This window comes from Salvelinus namaycush, chromosome 26 (assembly GCF_016432855.1).
Source record: "Salvelinus namaycush isolate Seneca chromosome 26, SaNama_1.0, whole genome shotgun sequence".
NCBI lineage: Eukaryota > Metazoa > Chordata > Actinopteri > Salmoniformes > Salmonidae > Salvelinus > Salvelinus namaycush.
In genome coordinates, this window is record NC_052332.1 from 614,696 (window position 1) to 638,149 (window position 23,454).

General features: G+C 42.4%; 1 protein-coding gene across 3 annotated transcripts in view; it reads left to right on the forward strand.

Annotated features, from left to right (window-relative positions):
• Positions 1-22,661: 22,661 nt before the first annotated feature.
• Positions 22,662-23,454, forward strand: part of LOC120021185 (rap guanine nucleotide exchange factor 1-like) — a 109,921-nt gene continuing 109,128 nt past the window's right edge. For all 3 annotated transcript variants that reach the window (XM_038964823.1, XM_038964824.1, XM_038964825.1), the window contains exon 1: positions 22,662-22,928. In XM_038964823.1, the coding sequence (XP_038820751.1) occupies positions 22,901-22,928 (28 nt within the window). In that variant the 5' untranslated portion in view covers positions 22,662-22,900. The remainder of the gene's footprint in view (positions 22,929-23,454) is intronic.

The following is a 23,454-nucleotide window of genomic DNA, read 5'->3' on the forward strand; positions in this document are numbered from 1 at the left end:
AGAGCGATAACGTTATCACCACCAAAATATATTAATTTTTTCACTAACCTTCTCAGAATTCTTCAGATGACAGTCCTGTAACATCATATTACACAATACATATAGAGTTTGTTCGAAAATGTGCATATTTAGCGGCACAAATCGTGCTTATAAAATGAAAATAGTTTCCAACTACTCAAGCAATCTGTCCGACGCCATCTTGGAAAGACACCTATTTTTATCGAAAACTATTCATAAACTTGACTAAAAAAATACAGGTTGGACAGCAATTGAAAGACAAATTAGTTCTTAATGCAATCGCTGAATTACATTTTTAAAATTAACCTTACTGCGCAATACAGGGTGCGCTAAAGCGAAGCTACCCAAAAATTAATGGCGGCTTATGCATTTAACATTTTTCAACAGAACAACGATTTATCAGCATAAATAGTTCTTACTATTAGCTGAGCTTCCATCAGAATCTTGGGCAAGGTGTCCTTTCTCCAGAACCATCGTCTTTTGGTCGAAATATGTCCTCTTGTCCTGTCGAAATGGCCACTAACGTTCGGCATGTACCGGAAAAGTGTCCAACTCTTGAAAGTGCGTCACAAAGAAATGCCAGAAAATCGCAATAAACTGATATAAATTGCTATAAGTCGGTTTAAATTAACTACCTTATGATGTCTTTAACACCTATAACGAATAAAAACATGACCGGGGATATAGAACTGGCTAAACCAAAGTTTGGAAGGAGGCCAGTCCGACGTCCACTCTGCGTCGAGCGCACGGCTGAAAAGAAAGGTACTTCCGCTCCAGGGTCTAATATAAGGTCCCAGATTGCGCAATCGACTCCATTCAAATTGTCACCACTTACTGACATCTAGAGGAAGGCGTATGCAGTGTTTGTAGCCCCACAGCGTTCACAGGGACTTATAAACTGACCTGGGAACAGAGGCTGAGATTTCTGAAATCTCACTCCCTGGCAGGAAAAGTGCTGCAGAATGAGTTCTGTTTCACTCAGAGACATAATTCAAACGGTTTTAGAAACTAGAGATTGTTTTCTATCCAATAGTAATAATAATATGCATATTGTACGAGCAAGAATTGAGTACGAGGCAGTTTAATTTGGGGACCAATTTTTCCAAGATCGAAATAGCACCCCCCATAGGCTCAAGAGGTTGTAATGCAACAGTTACTTATCATTTTGAGCAGTTGTATCAATTGATAGTTAGATCATTGTAATGAAATGAATAGACAGTCATCTCAGATGCAATGTGTGAATTTTGAAATGGTAATACTTTGATGTTAAGTTGTGTCATTTTGAACTGGTGATTTTAGTTCAATGAACAAATGATCTTAGCTTTATGTGTATTGTATCCAAGCAATTGGAAAGTGTTAGAGTTTTGAAAAATGTGCGTTTTGGTCATTGGTTGTGAGTTTTGTGTCTAGAGTTTTTAAAAATGACATCAAGGTTCCAAAATTAGTGCCAAAGTGATTGTAAAATTTTTTAATTCCCTCAGTGAAGGTGAGTGGTTCAACACTGATGGAGCAATGGATTCCATTATTTGGTATCTCGATCCACTCTCCCCTGCTTAATTGGAGATGACCTGGAGTGATGGTGGAGAGTAAAAGCTGTGGGTGGGGTTGGGGGCCAGTGTGTGTGTGTGTGTGTGTGTGTGTGTGTGTGTGTGTGTGTGTGTGTGTGTGTGTGTGTGTGTGTGTGTGTGTGTGTGTGTGTGTGTGTGTGTGTGTGTGTGTGTTTCTGTGTGTATCCCATCCAAGCATTGTGCCAGCTCAAGCTCCCAAAGTGAGTGTGTGGGGTCTGTACTGGAATCTGGAAAGAGAAGAAAGAAAGAGATGGAGAGGCAGGGTGGGGGTGGGGGGGGGGGTGGGGGGGTGGAGGTAGAGATTACTAAAATCCAAGTCAAAATCTCAGGTCTTTGTAGATGAAGCCATGTGGGAGAACGTCCTCACACACAGCTGCAGTTTATCCATTGTGAATCATGAATGGCAATAAAACTATTCAATCATAGCCGTCAATGCTGCAATGTCAATTTGTTACTCATTAATCATATATCACATACACACAGAACCCCTAAATAAACACGCACACCAGTCTATCATCATTTGGATCTTTAATAATTTCACACTATGGATCTTTAAACATTTCCTCACATAAAAGCACATAATGTTGTGATATTTGTCATGTCATTTGTCTCTAACTAAGCCCTGCCTGATTAAAATACCAAACACTCTATTTGTGTTAAGAACATCTGATGAGAGAACATCGTTAATGACGGACTGACGGCTGTGTGAAGTACTGAAGGAGCCAAGCTCTGGGGTGTTTTGGAGAAAGAGAGAAAGCCTGCCAAACCATCATTAAAAATGTCCATACACACACACACACACACACACACACATGCACGCACACAAACACACTCACACACACATTCTAACACACCAGGTTAAAAGCGCACACACTGACATGTCAGGATACATAAACTCAGTAAAAAAAGAAACGTTAACATAACAAGATTCAACAACTGAGACGTGAACTGAACAAGTTCCACAGACATGTGACTAAAAGAAACGTAATAATGTGTCCCTGAACAAAGGGGGGGTCAAAATCAAAAGTAACAGTCGGTATCTGGTGTGGCCCCCAGCTGCATTAAGTACTGCAGTGCATCTCCTCCTCATGGACTGTATAGATTTGCTTGATTTCTCGATTTCTTGCTCTGAGATGTTACCCCACTCTTCCACCAAGGCACCTGCAAGTTCCCAGATATTTCTGGGGGGATTGAGATCCGGGCTCGTCGCTGGCCATGGCAGAACACTGACATTCCTGTCTTGCAGGAAATCACGCACAGAACGAGCAGTATGGCTGGTGACATTGTCATGCTGGAGGGTCATGTCAGGATGAGCCTGCAGGAAGGGTACCACATGAGGGAGGAGGATGTCTTCCCTGTAACACACAGCATTGAGATTGCCTGCAATGACAACAAGCTCAGTCCGATGATGCTGTGACACACCGCCCCGGACCATGACGGACCCTCCACCTCCAAATCGATCCCGCTCCAGAGTACAGGCCTCTGTGTAACGCTCACTCCTTCGACGATAAACGCGAATCCGACCATCACCCCAGGTGAGACAAAACTGCAACTCGTCAGTGGAGAGCACTTTTTGCCAGTCCTGTCTGGTCCAGCGACGGTGGGTTTCTGCCCATAGGCGACTTGATGCCGGTGATGTTTGGTGAGGACCTGCCTTACAACAGGCCTACAAGCCCTCAGTCCAGCCTCTCTCAGCCTATTGCGGACAGTCTGAGCACTGATGGAGGGATTGTGCATTCCTGGTGTAACTCGGGCGGTTGTTGTTTCCATCCTGTACCTGTCCCGCAGGTGTGATGTTCGGATGTACCGATCCTGTGCAGGTGTTGTTACACGTGGTCTGTCACTGCGAAGACGATCAGCTGTCTGTCCTGTCTCCCTGTAACGCTGGCCACATCTGCAGTCCTCATGCCTCCGTGCAGCATGCCTAAGGCACGTTCACACAGATGAGCAGGGACCCTGGGCATTTTTCTTTTGGTGTTTTTCAGAGTCAGTAGAAAGGCCTCTTTAGTGTCCTAAGTTTTCATAACTGTGACCTTAATTGCCTACCGTCTCTAAGCTGTTAGTGTCTGAATGACCGTTCCACAGGTGCGTGTTCATTCATTGTTTATGTTTTATTGAACAAGCAATGGAAACCGTGTTTAAACCCTTTACAATGAAGATCTGTGAAGTTATTTTGATTTTTACTGTTCAATTCAATTCAATTCAATTTGCTTTATTGGCATGACGTAACAATGTACATATTGCCAAAGCTTATTTACAATATAAAAATGAGAATCAAAATTGTCAACGGGACAACAGTAAAAACAATAACCAAGTGTCAAAATAACCATACATTCAACAATAATAATAAGCATACAGTAGAGGACATGTGCAGGTTTGGTCTGTCAGACACTGTCCCTCAACTTATGGCAGGCAGCAATGTAGTGCGCTGCCAACCCACAGCTCTCTGCGTCCTCCCCCAACAGGACTGGTAGCCTATCCTCATCATAGAGGTCTTTGAAACCTTGAATAAGAGTTTCAAATTTGGGGAAATGACACTCTCTAATTGTTTTATATTTTTGACATTTTGTCAGGAAATGCAGCTCCGTCTCAGGTTCTGCTATTGTGCAGTGGTTGCACAGCCTTTCCTCTACAGGGAGCCAGGTTTTCCTGTGTCTACCCTTCTCAATGGCAAGGCTGTGCTCACTGAGCCTGTACTTTGTCAAGGTTTTTCTAAGGTTTTGATCAGTAACCATGGTCAAATATTTAGCCACGGTGTACTGTCGATTTAGGGCCAGATAGCACTGGTAGCACTACTAATTATCTTTGAAAGACATTGTCCTGAAAAAGGGACGTTTCTTTTTTTGCTGAGTTTTCATACACTCACACACACACACGCACACACACGCGCACACACACGCGCACACACACGCGCACACACACGTGCACACACACGTGCACACACACAAACTGCCTGAGTCATTTGAAGACCAAGAAAAAATATATTTGAATGAGTGTATGGAGTGTTTGAAGGAGGATTTGAGGTCCTGTGTGGCTCAGTTGGTAGAGCATGGCACAAACACTATCTGGGATGTGAGTTCAATTCCCATGGGGGACCAGTATAAACACATTTGAAAATGTGTGCACTCAATACTGTAAGTCACTCTGGATAAGAGTAATATGAAATTGTGCATGTCCACAGGTCTCCCATATGTCTGATGAGGAATGATAACTTTTTTAATACATACACTTATAAAGAGGAGTGGGCTTAGTTAACATGCTATGTCTGTTTCTCTGTCAAGATGTTATTTGATGTCCTGCTGCTTCTGCAGCCTTTGAGGGGGTTTGAATCGGAGTATCATCATTGAGGACTTTCAACGAGTCACCCGTGACGAAGACAGATCCTCTTCTTTTTCATTTCCAGTTTATAAGAGATCTGGCTGTCCACTCTTTCACGGGGAAGTTGTTTTTAATTCATTCATTTGTCCATTAGTGACCTAAGATGAGTCTTTGATTGGTCTGTAACACCATACTGTGTCCCGTTTAGTTGGAGATGCTGTGTCACGCCTGTGATGTGATGTACTGTACAGTCATCCATTTTCTAGGTATCTTAGCACTGTATATTGACGGGACTACAAAAGTATTTGACATCTGGTAGAGGAGAGCACACACGCACACAGAAGCATTATATGGAGTGCCTTACTCGGAATCCGAACGAAGCGGTACGCATTAAATATTCCTTTTGAGTGGAACTCCAGCCACATATTTTCATACAGAGGGATTTGACTTTGGTGGGCTGAAGAAATATGTTGTCTCAGCCCACCGGTGGTTTACCACTTAATCCAATCCCTGCATATCCAGGTTGCGGAGCGGCATTTTGCTACAAATAGAATTATTGACATTGTTAGTGTCAAGCCCTGATCTGTTTCACCTGTTCCTGTGATTGTCTCCACCCCCTACAGGTGTCGCTTATTTTCCCCAGTGTATTTATCCCTGTGTTTCCTGTCTCTCTGTACCAGTTTGTATTGTACGTTAGTCAAGTCAACCAGCATGTTTTTCCTGTACTCCTTTTCTATTCTCTTTTTATAGTCCTCCCGGTTCTGACCCCTGCCTGCTTCTGGACTACTTTCCTGCCTGCCCTTCGATCCTATTGGACTCTGATCTGGTTTTGACCTATTTGCCTATACCTTTGGATTAATAAACATTGTACGACTCCAACCATCTGCCTCCTGTGTCTGCATCTGTGTCTCACCTTGTGCCTTGGTAGTTAGGTTATGTGTTTACAGCACACAACAAGCCTTTTAACTTCTTACCCATGTGTAAGCGTGTGCTTGTGTATACTTTGTATTTAATTTCATAACGATTAAAGTGAACTTGGTTCAGTCAGAGGATTCGATAGGCCAGTTCTTGGGAATACTAATGTTCATAGTAGAGGCAACGTCCTGTAATAAGGTACCCCAGCTCTTCCCCCAGAATCAAGCCATTTCCATCTATTTATCACTTACGGCTACTATTTTGGCTCCATATTTAATCCCCCCCGCTCTCTCTGTGAGGCTGACATTTTGGGGAAGGCCTGCAGTTGTGGCACTGTCCGGTTGCGGTGAGTGTTTTCATTGATTCAATGTCCATTTTGATGGGATGCTGGGCTGGACATTGAGTTGACCTGCCATTTGGGGCCACAAAAAACTCAGTTACTGGCACTCACCATCCTGACTGGGTGAGACTGGTGAAACCATAGTGGGTAATGCCTGTGGTGGGTTATTTGTATATTGCTGTAAAGCTGGGTTGATGTGTTAAAAGATGAAAATAGGGATGCTCCCACTGTGAAGATATGCATATAGTCCAGTGGTATAAGCAACTGTGTTCCTAGAGTGTTGCTGCCGTAAGTTCTGCAGTGTTTAGTTCCAACCAGTTTCAGGAATAAATCAATATCAGTGAATATCGAAATCACACTAGAGCCCCTGGTCTAAAACAAATCATGACCAACTCAGAAACATGCGCTTTGTGTTGGCTACTACTGTTATAGTCTATGCATGTACTATGTGTACATACAGTAACTGTCACCCGGTTGTCTCTTTTGCTGAACACCCCAGAAATATCACAACTCCCACTGTGTTATTTGTAGACTTACCAAGATGATTCAAAATACCGGCATTACGATTACTGCACATTTTATATTCCAGCTGTTCATCCTTCTCTAATCCTGTTTTCTATCACATCCTGGTGATAATCTGCCTTTGTTCCAGTGGGTGGATGGAGTGCTCACCGGATTAATGGTAGATTACTTTGAACCTCTGCTACTATCTAGCCTAGACTCATTCTGTAATACCCTTTTCACACTATTGTGTTGACCTGAACCATACTGTGCTGGCTCGGATCATTTATCTTGACGTAAAGAACCAGGCCAGTGCAGCCCAGCTCGGCTTGACTCGGTAGTGTGAAGAATATGAGAGAGCATTTGTATGACCACAGGCATGCAGGCATGAAGCAGCAGGTCATGGTTTTTAAATGTGGGACCTCAACCCAAGTAAACCGCAAACGAGCGAACGTACACACACAAGCTAGCACAGATCTTCCTTCAGCCCTGGACTTTGGGCTATTTATGACAGGTTCTTTAACACTGTAGAGACGGAGACAGAAAGAGACAGAGCCTCCGATGTCTACCAGTATGTGTGTGTTTGTCTATGAGTATAGCTTTGGTTGGATCCCCGGTGTCATGTTTCTTATAGCAGGATTTGTTTTTGACAATTTAACAAACAACAGTATCCAGTTCAATACCTTGGCTGTTATGTGAAACATTGGGGGCCCTTCTCCTACAGAGTGAACTGGGTTACTCAGTGTGCATATAAAAAACCTGGGGGGGGGGGGTCACACTAGACTATCACAGTGAAAAAGCTGCCCGAATGACACAGTGGTTGTCACAGTCTGTCATGGCTCAACAGATGTTGCAAAATCATTGCAAAATCAGCTCCTGGAAAATTGTCAACACAGCGCTGCCTGCCAGACTGACTCCTACTGTTCCAGACACAGGCCTCCTGAGTGGAGCAGAGGTCTAAAGCACTGTATCACAGAGCTATCGGCGTCACTACAGACCTGGGTTTGATTCCGGGCTGTATCACAACCGGCCGTGATCGGGAGTCCCATTGGGTGGCGCACAATTGGCACAGCGTCGTCCTGGTTAGAGGAGGGTTTGGCCGTTACAAGTAGGACGTCATTGTAAATAAGAATTTGTTCTTAACTGACTTGCCTAGTTAAAAAAAAGTTTAATAAAAACAAATGTACTGTTCGTGTTCCCTGGAGTGAGTTTGGTGTCTCTGGTGGGTGTGTGTGTGTGTCAGCTCTACATTAATAATGGCCTGTCAGTCTGTGTGTTCGCCTGGCAGTGAGAGCGATTAGGTCTGACTTGCTCTGCATGTGACAGTCTGAGCAACACATGAAATACGTCAAAGAAAAAGCTCTGCTCTCATTTTTCCACTGTAACACTTAATTAATTCATGAATGCACTCATCCACAGCAGGACCGTAGGCAACTGCTTAGCTTAGGCTCTTCACCTTTTGCAAAATCGATGAATAAACCACCACCTTCCCCAGACTCACAGACCCCCCCCCCCCCTTCCCTACAGACTGTATTTTCACCACCTGCCCCTGTAAAAAAAAGACCGTTTTTGGAAAGCAATGCAACCTGGTGTGCTTGCTGTTTTATGCCATTGTCACTCACCCAAAGCATATCGTTTCATTGAGTTCCAAACAAAAGCTCTCTCTGTTGTGTGAATAATACCGCTCGACAAGGTGTGTTAAATAATACCAATAGATATTACAGTATTACCATGAATCTGATACTGCAGGAGCTGTGGTCACCTAGGGGGATGTACAGTAGGGCAGAGGTCGCCTTTAGATTCGATGAGTTTATTAGTCACTTGCACAGGGTTGCAGATGTAATTGCAGAGTACAGTGAAATTCTTAAGCGAGCTCCAACAGTGCAGGCCAAAAAGAGAATTGAATGAAACAATAAAAATCCTCATAATAGTAATTATATCTATATATTTACAACTGGGGGGGGCACAGCAGACGGGGAAGGGAATAAAACAATAATAAAAATAACATATACCTATTTTCAACTGTGACAATGATAAATGTCCATTGGGCGGGGGGCGGCGGCGGTGGGGTGGGTAGGAAGTCCGTGGGGGGCTATTCAGCAGCCTGAAGGTCTTCTTGGCTTCCCGTGAGACAATGAGCGTACCAACCTCTGTTGAGCCTTGCGGTCAGCGTCAGTGGAGTTGCCGTACCAGGCTGTGATGCAGCCCGACAATATGCTCTCGATGGTGCTTTTGTAGGTCACTGTGAGGACCCTCGGGGTCAAGCCTAATTTCTTCAGCCTCCTGAGGTTGAAGAGTCACTGTTGTGCCTTCTTTACCACGGTGTATGTGTGGTTTGACCATTTCAGCTCGTCAGAGATGTTTACGCAGAGGAACTTGGCGTTTTTTACAATCTCCATGGCGGCCCCGTTGATGTGCCCAGCCTGGTTCCTCCTGAAGTCCATAATCAGCTCCTTTGTTTTGCTGATGTTGAGGGAAACGTTGTTTACCTGACACCACACCTTCAGAGTGTCTACCTCCTCTCTGTAGGCCGTCTTGTTGCTGTTGGTAATCAGGCCTACTACTGTCGTGTTTTCAGTGAACTTGATGGAGTGGAAACTGTGTGAGGCCATGCAGTCGTGGGTATACAGGGAGTACAGGAGGGGACTGAGAACGCACCCTTGTGGATTAGTGTGGAGGAGGTAATGTTGTCTACCTTCACCACCTGGGGACAGCCCAAATCTGCAGAGCTAAATAGAGGACAGGATGAATGGATGACATTTACTAAACAAGTGGAGAGAGTTAAGTGGGGGTGTAACACAGGGATGTGTCTTGGGGCCATTGCCATTCTTTTGCCATGGCCTATTCACCTCTGTCACTTTGTCTGTATCCCACCCAGGGTCTTCTATTAACTTCTAGTTCCTCCCAAACCCGGATCCGGGAGCACCCCCATCAGTAAAAAAGCTGACTAGCATAGCCTAGCATAGCGTCACAAGTAAATACTAGCATCTAAATATCATTAAATCACAAGTCCAAGACACCAGATGAAAGATACACATCTTGTGAATCCAGCCATCATTTCTGATTTTTAAAATGTTTTACAGGGAAGACACAATATGTAAATCTATTAGCTAACCACGTTAGCAAAAGACACCACTTTTTTTACTCCACCATTTTTTTACTGCATCAGTAGCTATCACAAATTCGATCAAATAAAGATATAAATAGCCACTAACCAAGAAACAACTTCATCAGATGACAGTCTGATAACATATTTATTGTATAGCATATGTTTTGTTAGAAAAATGTGCATATTTCAGGTATAAATCATAGTTTACCATTGCAGCCACCATCACAACTCGCACCAAAGCAACTAGAATAACTACAGAGACCATCGTGTATTACCTAATTACTCATCATAAAACATTTCTTAAAAATACACAGCGTACAGCAAATGAAAGACACAGATCTTGTGAATCCAGCCAATATTTCAGATTTTCTAAGTGTTTTACAGCGAAAACACAATGTAGCATTATATTAGCTTACCACAATAGCCAGAAACACAACACCATTTACCAGCAGCAAAGGTTAGCGATCGTAACAAACAGGCAAAAGATATATAATTTTTGACTAACCTTGATATTCTTCATCAGATGACAGTCCTGTAACATCATATTACACAATGCATATAGGGTTTGTTCGAAAATGTGCATATTTAGCGGCACAAATCGTGGTTATACAATGTGATTAGTGGCCAAAACTTCAAGCAATCTGTCCGGCGCCATCTTGGAGAGGCACCTATTCTAATCGATAAGTAATCATAAACTTGACAAAAAAAATACAGGTTGGACAGCAAATGAAAGATACATTAGTTCTTAATGCAACCGCTGTGTTAGATTTTTAAAATTAACGTTACTGCGCAATACAGCGTGCGCTAAAGCGAGACCGCACCGAAATTCATGGCGGAATTATTATTTGACATTTGTCAACATAAATACGAATTAACAGCATAAAGACTGCTTACTATTTGCTGAGCTTCCATCAGAATCTTGGGCAAGGTGTCCTTTCTCCAGAACAATCGTCTTTTGGTTGAAAGATGTCCTCTTCTCCTGTAGAAATAGCAGCTAACGATAGCCATCCACTGGAGAGGTGTCCAACTCGTGATAGCGCGTCACAAAGAAATCCCAGAAAATCGCAATAAACTGATATAAACTGCTATAAATCGGTTTAAATTAACTACCTTATGATGTCTTTAACACCTATAACGAATAAAAACATGACCGGAGATATAGAACTGCTAAAACGAAAGCTTTTCAGGACGCCATTGCGCCAGGCGCCCCGTTGAAAAGAACGGTACTTCCGTTCCATGAGCTTTTATAGTGCCCCAGATGGTGCAATCCACTCCATTCAAATTCTCACCGCTTACTGACATCTAGAGGAAGGCGTATGCAGTGCATGTAGCCCCATAGCTTACATGGGGACTTATAAACTGACCCTAGAACAGGGACCTCGATTTCAGAAATCAAACTTCCTGACAGGAAATGTGCTGCAGAATGAGTTCTGTTTCACTCAGAGAAATAATTCAAACGGTTTTAGAAACTAGAGAGTGTTTTCTATCCAATAGTAATAATAATATGCATATTGTACGAGCACTAATTGAGTAAGAGGCAGTTTAATTTGGGAACGAATTTTTACAAAGTCGAAATGGCGCCCCCCTGTTGACAAATTAACCTCTGAGACTGAGGGTTCCCATGGGGCCTAGGGGCTTGGCCTGGCTGAAGGTGTGAGATGGTCTGGTCTCTGGTGAGGAAGATAGCGGAGAGGGGTTGACCCCACCATTTGAACCTTCCACAGAGATAGAAAGACAGAGAGAGATAAAGAGTGCAGGTGAACCCCTCTGTTTGAACCCTTTTTGAAAAAAGAGTGGGGAAGCGAGGGACGGAGAGAATAACCCACTGACAGGGCGATAGGACAGGGAGATCCTGAAAAGGCAACTCTGCTCTCCAAAAGCCAGCCAGGGCCACCGCCCCATAGCGCTGTAAAGATTAGGAGCACAATAATGCCTGGCTGAGCACATAAATCATTCGTGTGTGCGAGAGAGGCTGAGTGTAAGATATTATTTTAACTGACAACAGTAATTAATTGGCATTCTTTCTCCAATATATTTACAATGACATAATTCACAGGTTTTTTGTGTTCTCTGTTAATTTTTTTCTCAGCCTACATGTTCACAGGTTTTATATATGTAATGTATACAATAACTATCAGTGAAGGATCCTCAGAGGAGGAAGGGGAGGACCATCCTCCTCAGTGAATTTCATTAAAATATATATTTTAAACATGAGAAGTTATATATTTTTTTTTATAAAACTATACTAAATGTATTCATGCCACACTGTTTTGCAATTACGTTCTACAGTAGCCTCAACAGCACTAGGGTGTAGGGTGCACCATGGTGTAGCTGGAGGACAGCTAGCTTCCATCTATGGGTACATTGACTTCAATACAAAACCTAGGAGGCACATGGTTCACACCCCCTTCCATAGACTTACAAAGTAATTATGACAACTTCCGGAGGATGTGTTTCAACTTATCAGAGCTCTTGCAGCATGAACTGACATGTTGTCCACCCAATCAAAGGATCAGATAATGAATATAGTACTGAAAGCATAAGCTACAGCTAGCTAGCACTGAAGTGCCTAAAATGTGGTGAGTAGTTGACTCAAAGAGATAGAAAGACAATAGTTGAACTGCTTTGTACAAATTCATTTATTCCAAAATGAAAGAGAAGCAAGAGAGAGATTATTATTGGATTTTTTTCATCAGTTTCAAATGCAACTAGCAAATGCAACTAGCTGGCTTAGCCTACTCAAATACCAGGCTCAAACAGAGGGATGCTATAGTAGCTTGCGAAAGTATTCACCACCTTGGCATTTTTCCTATTTTGTTGCCTTACAACCGGGAATTAAAATAGATTTTTGGGGGGTTTGTATCATTTGATTTACACAACATGCCTACCACTTTGAAGATGCAAAATATTTTTCTTGTGAAGCAAATAAGAAATAAGACATTTGAGCATGCATAACTATTCACCCCCCCCCCCCCCCCCCCCCAAAGTCAATACTTTGTAGAGTCACCTTTTGCAGCAATTACAGCTGCAAGTCTCTTGGGGTATGTCTCTATGAGCTTGGCACATCTAGCCACTGGGATTTTTACCCATTCTTCAAGGCAAAACTGCTCCAGCTCCTTCAAATTGGATGGCTTCCGCTGGTGTACAGCAATCTTTAAGTCATACCACAGATTCTCAATTGGATTGAGGTCTGGGCTTTGACTAGGCCATTCCAAGACATTTTAACCACTCGAGTGTTGCTTCAGCAGTATGCTTAGGGTCATTGTCCTGCTGGAAGTCCCAGTCTCAAATCTCTGGAAGACTGAAACAGATTTCCCTCAAGAATTTCCCTGTATTTCCCAGATTTCCCATCCATCATTCCTTCAATTCTGACCAGTTTCCCAATCCCTGCTGATGAAAAACATCCCCACCACCATGCTTCACTGTGGGGATGGTGTTCTCGGGGTGATGAGAGGTGTTGGGTTTATGCTAGACATAGTGTTTTTCTTTATGGCCAAAAAGCTCTATTTTAGTCTCATCTGACCAGAGTACCTTCTTCCATATGTTTGGGGAGTCTCCCACATGCCTTTCGGCGAACACCAAATGAGTTTGCTTATTTTTTTCTTTAAGCAATGGCTTTTTTCTGGTCACTCTTCCGTAAAGCCCAGCTCTGTGGAGTGTACGGCTTAAAGTGGTCTTATGGACAGATACTCCAATCTCCGCTGTGGACCTTTGTAGCTCCTTCAGGGTTATCTTTGGTCTCTTTGTTGCCTCTCTGATTAATGCCCTCCTTGCCTGGTCTGTGAGTTTTGGTGGGCGGCACTCTCTTGGCAGGTTTGTTGTGGTGCTATATTCTTTCCATTTTTTAATAATGGATTTAATGGTGCTCTGTGGGATGTTCAAAGTTTCTAATATTTTTTTATAACCCAACCCTGATCTGTACTTCTCCGCAACTTTGTCCCTGACCTGTTTGGAGAGCTCCTTGGTCTTCATGGTGCCGCTTGCTTGGTGGTGGCCCTTGCTTAGTGGTGTTACAGACTCTGGGGCCTTTCAGAACAGGTGTATATATACTCAGATCATGTGACAATTAGATTGCACACAAGTGGACTTTATTTAACTAATTATGTGTCTTCTGAAGGTAATTGGTTGCACCAGATCTTATTTAGGGGCTTCATAGCAAAGGGGGGGAATACATATGCACGCACCACTTTTCCGTTTTTTATTTCCGTTTTTCATTTTTTTCATTTCACTTCAACAATTTTGACTATTTTGTGAATGTCCATTACATGAAATCCAAATAAAAATCCATTTAAATTACAGGTTATAATTCAACAAAATAGGAAAAATGCCAAGGGGGATGAATACTTTTGCAATGCATTGTAGCTGGCTCTGACTATCCAACACACCACTGGAACTATTCCAAGTCAAGGTAAGCTTTTGGTTTTACCCATTTATTGCCACCGGGGCCCGCTGGTGTAAGTGCTAAACTGCTTACTGACTGTACACTGTAACATTACTGCATGATTGTAGCAGGTTTACTAACACATTAGTTCTATTCTCTATGTTGACTATGACATTACTTTAGCTAAAATGGTGACAACGATGTAGGCTGTGTGTAGCGGTTATGATATGGTTTGGCTTAGAAAGGTTTTTTCACCTGGTCACATACAGCTGATGTAGTGTGCATTGAAGTCCACAAGCGAAGAGAAAAGGTGAGAGGAGGAGACTGCATAGATGCGAGAAGGAATACAACGTGGCTGCTATGAAAGTGAACTGTGTTTACGCGTGATCAGGGGTGTATTCATTCCACCTATTCTGTTGAAAAATGTTTCTTAAACTGAAGCAAATGTAAGGGAATGGGGATAAACATACCTGAATATGTCCAATAGAAACACTCATTTGCAACTGTTGGACTAATGATTACACCTTAGACCAGCTAGATGCAGGCAAGAGTGTGCAAGGTGGTATAGAATGTGTCACTCTCTGTCCATGTGTTACTGTCTGTCACGCCAAATTTTTCTCTCAATCTATGTGCACTTAATGTACGTTGTAAACTTTTATTCATAGGCTAGGATGTAGCAACCTCATGATGGGTGTAGGGAAAATGTTTGTATTGTGTAGTAGCCTAAACCTATCGCTGTTACATTGAACTGGATGAATGGAATATGAATGACAGTCATCCAATATACTGTAATAGAAATAAGGCCATGCTCATGAAAGAAATTGTCCTTCCTCATCTTAAACGGCACCGACAGCCACTGACAACTATGTATTCATACTATGACTCTTCCATATCCATGGAATGTCTACCACCCTATGACATATGTAATCATTGTTTGTGTGTGTCTGTCTGTAAGTTGTTGTTCGTATAAATTTGTATTTTTTTTGTTTTTGTTAAATACAAAAATATTCACACAAAAAATAATGTGCGTAGGCTTCATGATGGCAAAAAATAAGCATAAGGCTCTTGAATATTTAAAGAGATCGTCAGCAGATGTGGTTTTCCTTCAAGAGCTACACTTCACAAAAGGAGAAATGGATATTTAAAGAGTAGCTGGGTTGGAGAGGCCTATGCTGCCATCTACTGTATATCCACCCAGGGGCAAACCTGATATATATATATACTACAGACTCAATAATTCATGCCTTCTGGGAGTGCTATAAAGTCCAAAAGTGATGGGCAGAGTAAGAAAGCTGGCTATCAGAAGTTTTACAATGTACATGTACTTTTAATCCGTCTATCTGCATATTTGAAGACATAGTATATGGGGGTGTGGTGAGATACCCAATGGGTTGAACAATATTATTTTTGTCACTTATATTGAAGAAGCTATTACTTTAATACTGGAAGTAAAATCATACTCCAACGTTAAGAGAAAACGGAAAAATCAAATGTTTTATGATCTAAATATTGAAAAAAAACAGACAAACTACATAACACAATTTTAGATTGGAAACAGGGTGTGGATACGTGTGGGTCTGAGTAGCTGTGATTTTTGTGATTCCTCACAGAATGAGAACAAAAAAAGATCATGATTTGGGGGATTTTCACAAAATGTAATCCTTAGAAGAGTCTTTTGCAGGAAGGATTGTTAACATAAATTTGACATTTGTATCTTAAAGCATTATTGAGAAATTATTTATTAAAGTTAGTGTAGTCATCTATGTAACTATCCTGCAAATCACCAGCAGGGGGCGACCATTTTTTATACATTTTCACATTCACTCTATTGAATTGGATCATAACTCTAAAAGTAGCAGAGATCCCATTCCGGAACTTTCCGGAACTTTGATATGCCCCCACATATTATGTTTGACATAACATTAGCCAAATCAACTTTTTATTTTGTCAATATTCATGTTTTATATTCTTCAATATGAATAAATAAAGGTAAGAAAATTGTTATTGAAATCAAAATACTACTCGTATTACAGAGCAAGCGGTAAAGCGTCATATGACATCAAATGTAGCTTTTTAGCACCAACAGATGAAACATTAGCAAGTCTTAAAGGAGGCATGGGTAAGGCCAACAAATGTTCCAACTTCAATTCATTATTTCTCAATTACACAAATGTCAAATATACTGAACAAAAATATAAACGTAACAAGCAACAATTTCAATGATTTTAAAGAGTTTCAGTTCATATAAGGAAATCAGTCAATTGAAATGAATTCATTAGGCCCTAATTATGTATTTCACATGACTAGGCAGGGGTGCATCCATAGGTGGGCTTGGGAGTGTATAGGCCTACCCACTAGGGAACCATGCCCAGCCAATCAGAATGAGTTTTTCCCCACAAAGGGGCTTTATTACAGACAGAAATACTCCTTAGTTTCATCAGCTGTCCGGACGGCTGGTCTCAGACAATCCCACAGGTGAATAAGCCGGATGTGGAGGTCCTGTGCTGGTTTGGTTACACGTGGTCTGCGGTTGTGAGGCTGGTTAGACGTACTGCCAAATTCTTTAAAATGACATTGGAGGCGGCTTATTGTAGAGAAATTAACATTAAATTATCTGGCAACAGCTCTGGTTGACATTCCTGCAGTCAGCATGCCAATTGCAAGCTCCTTCAAAACTTGAGACATCTGTAACATTGTGTTGTGTGACAAAACTGCACATTTTAAAGTGGCCTTTTATTGTCCCCAGCACAAGATGCCCCTGTGTAATGATCATGCTGTTTAATCAGCTTCTTGATATGCCACACCTGTCAGGTGGATGGATTATATAGGCAAAGGAGAAATGTTTACTCACAGTGATGTAAACAAATGTGTGTACAAAAGCTTAAAGAAATATGTTTTTTTGGTGTATGGAAAAATTCTGGAATCATCAAATCAAATCAAATTTGTCACATGCACCGAATACAACCCTACTGTGAAAAGCTTACTTACAAGCCCTTAACCCACAATGCAGTTCAAGAAATCGAGTTAAGAAAATATTTACTAAATAAACTAAAGTAAAAAATTCAATGGAAAGTAACACAATAAAATAACAATAACGAGGCTATATACAGGGGGTACCGGTACCAAGTCAATGTGCGGGGGTACAGGTTAGTCAAGGTAATTTATAAATGTAGGTAGGAGTAAAGTGACTATGCATAGATAATAAACAGCGAGTAGCAGCAGTGTAAAAACCAGGGGGGACCAAAAGTTTGGACACACCTACCCATTCAAGGGTTTTATTTTATTTGTTTATATTTTCTACAATGCAGAATAATAGTGAAGACATCTAAACTATGAAATAACACATATGAATCATGTAGTAATCAAAAAAGTCAGTTGTCTTGTGACATGGTAAGGGTGGTATACAGAAGATAGCCCTATTTGGTAAAAGACCAAGTCCATATTATGGCAAGAACAGCTCAAATATGCAAAGAGAAACGACAGTGTTTCATTACTTTAAAACATGAAGGTCAGTCAATACGGAACATTTCGGACTTTGAAAGTTTCTTCAAGTGCAGTCGCAAAAATCATCAAGCACTGTGATGAAACTGGCTCTCATGAGGACCGCCACAGGAACAGAAGATCCAGGGTTACCTCTGCTGGAGAGGACTCAATAGAGTTACCAGCCTCAGAAATTGCAGCCCAAATAAATGCTTAACAGACACATTTCAACTGTTCAGATGAGACTGCATGAATCAGGCCTTCATGGTCGAATTGCTGCAAAAAACAATACTAAAGGACACTAATAATAATAAGAGAATTGCTTGGGCCAAGAAACACGAGCAATGGACATTAGACCGGTGGAAATCTGTCCTTTGGTCTGATTAGTCCAATTTTGAGATTTTTGGTTCCAATCGCCATGTCTTTGTGAGATGCAGAGTAGGTGAACGGATGATCTCCGCATGTGTGGTTCCCAATGTGAAGCATGGAGGTGTGATGGTGTGGGGGTGCTTTGCTGGTGACACTGTCACTGATTTATTTAGAATTCAAGGCACACTTAACCAGCATGGCCACCACAGCATTCTGCGGGTATACGCCATCCCATCTGGTTTGCGCTTAGTGGGACTATAATTTGTTTTTCAACAGTACAATGACCCAACATACCTCCAGGCTGTGTAAGGGCTGTTTGACCAAGAAGGAGGGTGATGGAGTGCTGCATCAGATGACCTGGCCTCCACAATCCTCCCAGCCTCAACCTAATTGAAATGGTTTGGGTTGATTTGGACCGTAGAGTGACGGAAAAGCAGCCAAGAAATGCTCAGCATATGTGGGAACTCCTTCAAGACTGTTGGAAAAGCATTCCAGGTGAAGCTGGTTGAGAGAATCCCAAGAGTGTGCAAAGCTGTCATCAAGGCAAAGGGTGATTACTTGGAAGAATCTCACTTATAAAATATATTTTGATTTGTTTAACACTTTTTTGGTTACTACATGATTCCATATGTGTTATTTCTGTCACACCCTGATCTGTTTCACCTGTCTTTGGGATTGTCTCCACTCCCCTCCAGGCATCACCCATCTTCCCCATTATCCCCTGTGTATTTATACCTGTGCTCTCTGTTTGTCTGTTGCCAGTTCGTCTTGTTTGTCAAGTCAACCAGCATTTTGTCTTAGCTCCTACTTTTCCCCAGTCTCTCTTTTTCTCGCCCTCCTGGTTTTGACCCTTACCTTTCCTGTCTCTGAGCCCACCTGCCTGACCACTCTGCCTGCCTGCCGTCCTGTACCTTTGCCACACCTCTGAATTATCGACCCCTGCCTGCCTTGACCTGTTGTTTGCCTGCCTCTGTTGCTGTAATAAACATTGTTACTTTGACACATTCTGCCTCTGGGTCTTACCTTCAAACCTGATCATTTCATAGTTTTGAAGTCTTTACTATTATTCTTCAATGTAGAAAATAGTAGAAAAAAAAAAAAAAACTTGAATGAGTAGGTGTGTCCAAACTTTTGACTGGTACTGTAGGTCCTGGATGGCAGGAAGCTTGGCCCCAGTGATGTACTGGGCTTTACGCACTAACCTCTGTAATGCCTTTCTCTCGGATGCCGAGCAGTTGCCATATCAGGTGGTGATGCAACCGGTCAGGATGCTCTCAATGGTGCAGCTGTAGAACTTTTTGAGCATCTGAGGACCCATGCCAAATCTCAAGTCTCCTGAGGGGGAAAAGGCATGGTCGTGCTGTCTTCACAACTTTCTTGGTGTGTTTTGACCATGATAGTTTGGTGGTGATGTGGACACCAAGGAACTTGAAACTCTCGACCCGCTCCACTACAGCCCTGTCGATGTTAATGGGGGCGTATTCGGCCCTACTTCTTCTTTAGTCCATGATCATCTCCTTTGTCTTGCTCACGTTGAGGGAGAGGTTGTTGTCCTGGCACCACACTGCCAGGTTTCTGACCTCCTCCCTATAGGCTGTCTCATCATTGTCAGTGATCAGGCCTACCACCGTTGTGTTGTTAGCAAACTTGATGGTTTTGGAGTCGTTCTTGAACATACAGTCATGGGTGAACAGGGAATACAGGAGGGGACTAAGCACACGCACCCCTGAGGGGCCCCCGTGTTGAGGATCAGCGTGGCAGATGTGTTATTGCCTACCCTTACCAACTGGGGGGCGGCCCGTCAGAAGGTCCAGGATCCAGTTGCTTAGTGATGAGCTTTGAGGGCACTATGGTGTTGAACGCTGAGCTGTAGTCAATCAACAGCATTCTCACATAGGTGTTCCTTTTGTCCAGGTGGGAAAGGGAAGTGTGGAATGCGTTTGAGATTGCATCATCTATAGATCTGTTGGGGCGGTATGCGAATTGGAGTGGGTCTAGTGTTTCCGGGATGATGTTGTTGATGTAAGCCATGACCAGCCTTTCAAAGCACTTCGTGGCTACCTACGTGAGCGCTACTGGGCGGTAGTCATTTAGGCAGGTTACCTTCACTTTCTTGGGCACAGGGACCGAGAAAGTGAAGGTACAGACGCCTCACAAGTCCTCAACTGGCAGCTTCATCAAATAGTACTTGCAAAACACCAGTCTCAATGTCAACAGTGAAGAGGCGATTCCGGGATGCTGGCCTTCTAGGCAGAGTTGCAAAGAAAAAGACAAGACATCTCAGACTGGCCAATAAAAATAATTAAGATTAAGATGGGCAAAAGAACACAGACACTAGATTGAGGAACTCTGCCTAGAATGCCAGCATCCCGGAGTCGCATTCAGTTGTACAACTGACAAGGTATCCTCCTTTCCCTTCCTTTATACTCAATCCAATTCCACATTTTGTTCAATTGAGACAGAAACGTGTGTTTAGAGCGGAACTGCACTAACGCAGCATACTCTGTCTTTTCTTTTTTGGCACTCAGGGTGTGTTGTCAACGTATGGCCCCTAGGTGTCAGCCAGTAGCTATTCTAGCCTGGTTCTGATTCGAGCAGAGGAGTGGAAACTGGAAAACTGACTGCACAATCTTGGATTCTACCGAGAATGGTGACAAAGCAACACACCTTCCAGGTAATCACTATAGTAGAAAGGTAATGAAATAGGTTACATTGTCACTGTTTGGATTAAATATAAGCAGTGGCTGTAGCACTATGTGAAATTTTTCCCAATCCTCCCAATAATGGTTCTGGGGACCGAAAGGGGTGCACATTTTTGTTTTTGCCCTAGCACAAACACACCTGATTCAAATAATCAAAGGACTGATGGGTTGATTAGTTAAATTGTGCTAGGGCAAAAACAAAAATATGCACTCCTTTGGGTCCTCAGGACTAAGATTGGGATGCTCTATGTAACATATCAATAAAGTGACCAACCCTTGAGTTGACTACCCTCATAGAAATAGATAGCTGCATCAACATTATCAACATTCCACTTTCCCTTCCTTTTTTCTCACTTTCCAAGTTAACTTTCCCCGGGCAAAGTTGGTCATTTTACTCACCACTGTACAAAGTACACTAAGTTCTCTACATCACATTCAAATCAAATCAAGCTTTATTTATATAGCACAATTCAGACATAGATGCAATGCGCTTCACTGGAGAAAAAAATAACTATGTAAATTAAAACAGAAATATCTACTACACAACAAACATCAGAAGATAAAAAACTAAAGAATAACAATAAAAACTGAGACTATAAACCACCCCAAGGAAAAGCAGAGCTAAAAAGGTGTGTTAAGATCTCTTTCAAATATGTCCACTGTTTCGACCCCTGTCAGGTTCTCTGTCAGGCTATTCCAGAGGCTGGGGGCATAGTAACTAAAGGCTACCTCTCAATGCCTCTTGGTCCTAGGCTTTGGGATTCTGTGGTTGACACTATCAAACAAAACTAACGTGCAGCCAATGAAACATTTTTATGAAATTGCATTGCCTAATCAGTGATATGGAGTAAACAGCGGAGCTTACAGCTACAGTGAAGAAACTGACAGAGGCATTGGCTTTGCTGTATGTTGAGGCACCCATAGAAAAGCAACTACAACTAGAGGCCAGTTATTCTGTCAGTGAGCAGAGTTCTATCCTGTCCTGACAGGCCTGTCTCTGCTCAGGAACTCATTGTTCTGTTTTTCCTCTGTGATTTCACCATAGCCCCAGCAAATGCATTCCACACACACAGTGTACACACCCACACACATACATGCACCAACATTCAGCATAGCCTTGAGACATACATTCCCTAAAGTCAGAGGGCAGACCTGCTTCCTGTGACATGTTACACACTCACACTGTGAATATTTCTGCTGCAATTAAGATTGACTCCACACATTGAAGGACAAGGTACTATACTCAACGGGGATATACAACAAAGGTATGCTTCGATTTTTTAGAAAAGCTTGAGTCAGGTCAATGTCAACCTCTTCACTTGAGGTCCAAGATTCCACCCCATGCTTCTCCTAAATTACTAGTATTGGTATTCTAATTCCTAATTCTATGGCTTCTCCCATGGCCCCTCGGGAAAGCAGTGGGTGGATAAAGGATGATCCAGATCACTAAACACTGACAGAAGGGAATGCAGATCCACTCTGCCAGTCAGTTCAATTATTCAGAACAAGAAGATAAGGGCATTCTCACACAGACTTTTTCATGCTAGACATGCTGCTTTGTGAGTTAATTTATTTCGGCACTAAACCAAGATCATGTAGGCTAGCCTGGTTTGTTAGGCCCACTGGGGTTGACAGACAGAGACCTCATATAGTATTATACTTTATAAGGCATATAATATAAAAAAACATATACAATACTTAGTTTGTAAAGGGCACTCTCTCCAGTATAGGGCACTCTGTCAACAATTATACAGACCTATATTATTTGGTCAGAGTATTGTTATATAAATGGTTTAATTGTATTGCTCCCTCTACATCTGAGCAGACCAAAAGTCTTCACAGATAGTAGTAGCCACAGGGGGCACTTTCCACTGAAATTGAAACCCACCCGCTTGTTGACAAAATTACGTAGCTAATTCCAGGCGCAAGGAGGCGCTGCTGTCCATGTCGAGGACGCACGGTTCACGGTAGTGCTGTGTTGGTCTCCGCTTCTCGCTCAGTGAAAATTGCTTGGAGACCGACAAGAAACAGTTTAATACATCGTTTCATGTACATGTGTGTGCCACAAATCTGGTCTCGTACCTCCAGCAAATTCATCTCACGGACACGTGTGAACCAACAATGCGGAAATAATTGAGGGAGACACGGCGCGACGGTTTCTTGTTTTTTATTGCGAGTGAAATCACTGCTGGCGACGAAATGTCGGGGAAAATAGAGAGCAAGCAAGGTAAGCAGTCCAGCCGACTGGCTCCTCATACCACTGCTCAATGCCGGGGACTGGGATATCACACACATTGGGGACGGCTAGGCCCGGCTTGGGAGTCTCGTTGCGTCCGGGAGTCTTCACATATTTTCCATAGGACACGCTTTTTTTGCTAGCCGTGTTGGTGTGCAGCCAGGGGATCATGTTTTTCTCTCTCTTACCCAGTAGAGTAAACGGGTTTTCCACACCATGGCTGTGTCGGGATAACGGTGTAGAAAAGCTCGCTAGTTAGCGTATGTTGACCAACATCATTCTAGCTAACTAACGTTAGCGCTTTTCCTTACCTTGTTAGATAGTAATGTTACTAACTTACAAATGTTGCTAGTACTCGAAGAAATGACCAAATATAAGCTAGCTCAACTTTATCTAGATACCTTTCTCCTTTGCAGATGTTTGCTAGTTAATGTTAGCTTAACCAGCTGTGTTGGCTAAGTTTTAAACCAGTGGGACAACGCCACACAGCAAGCAAGCATATCTTCTGTGCTAGACA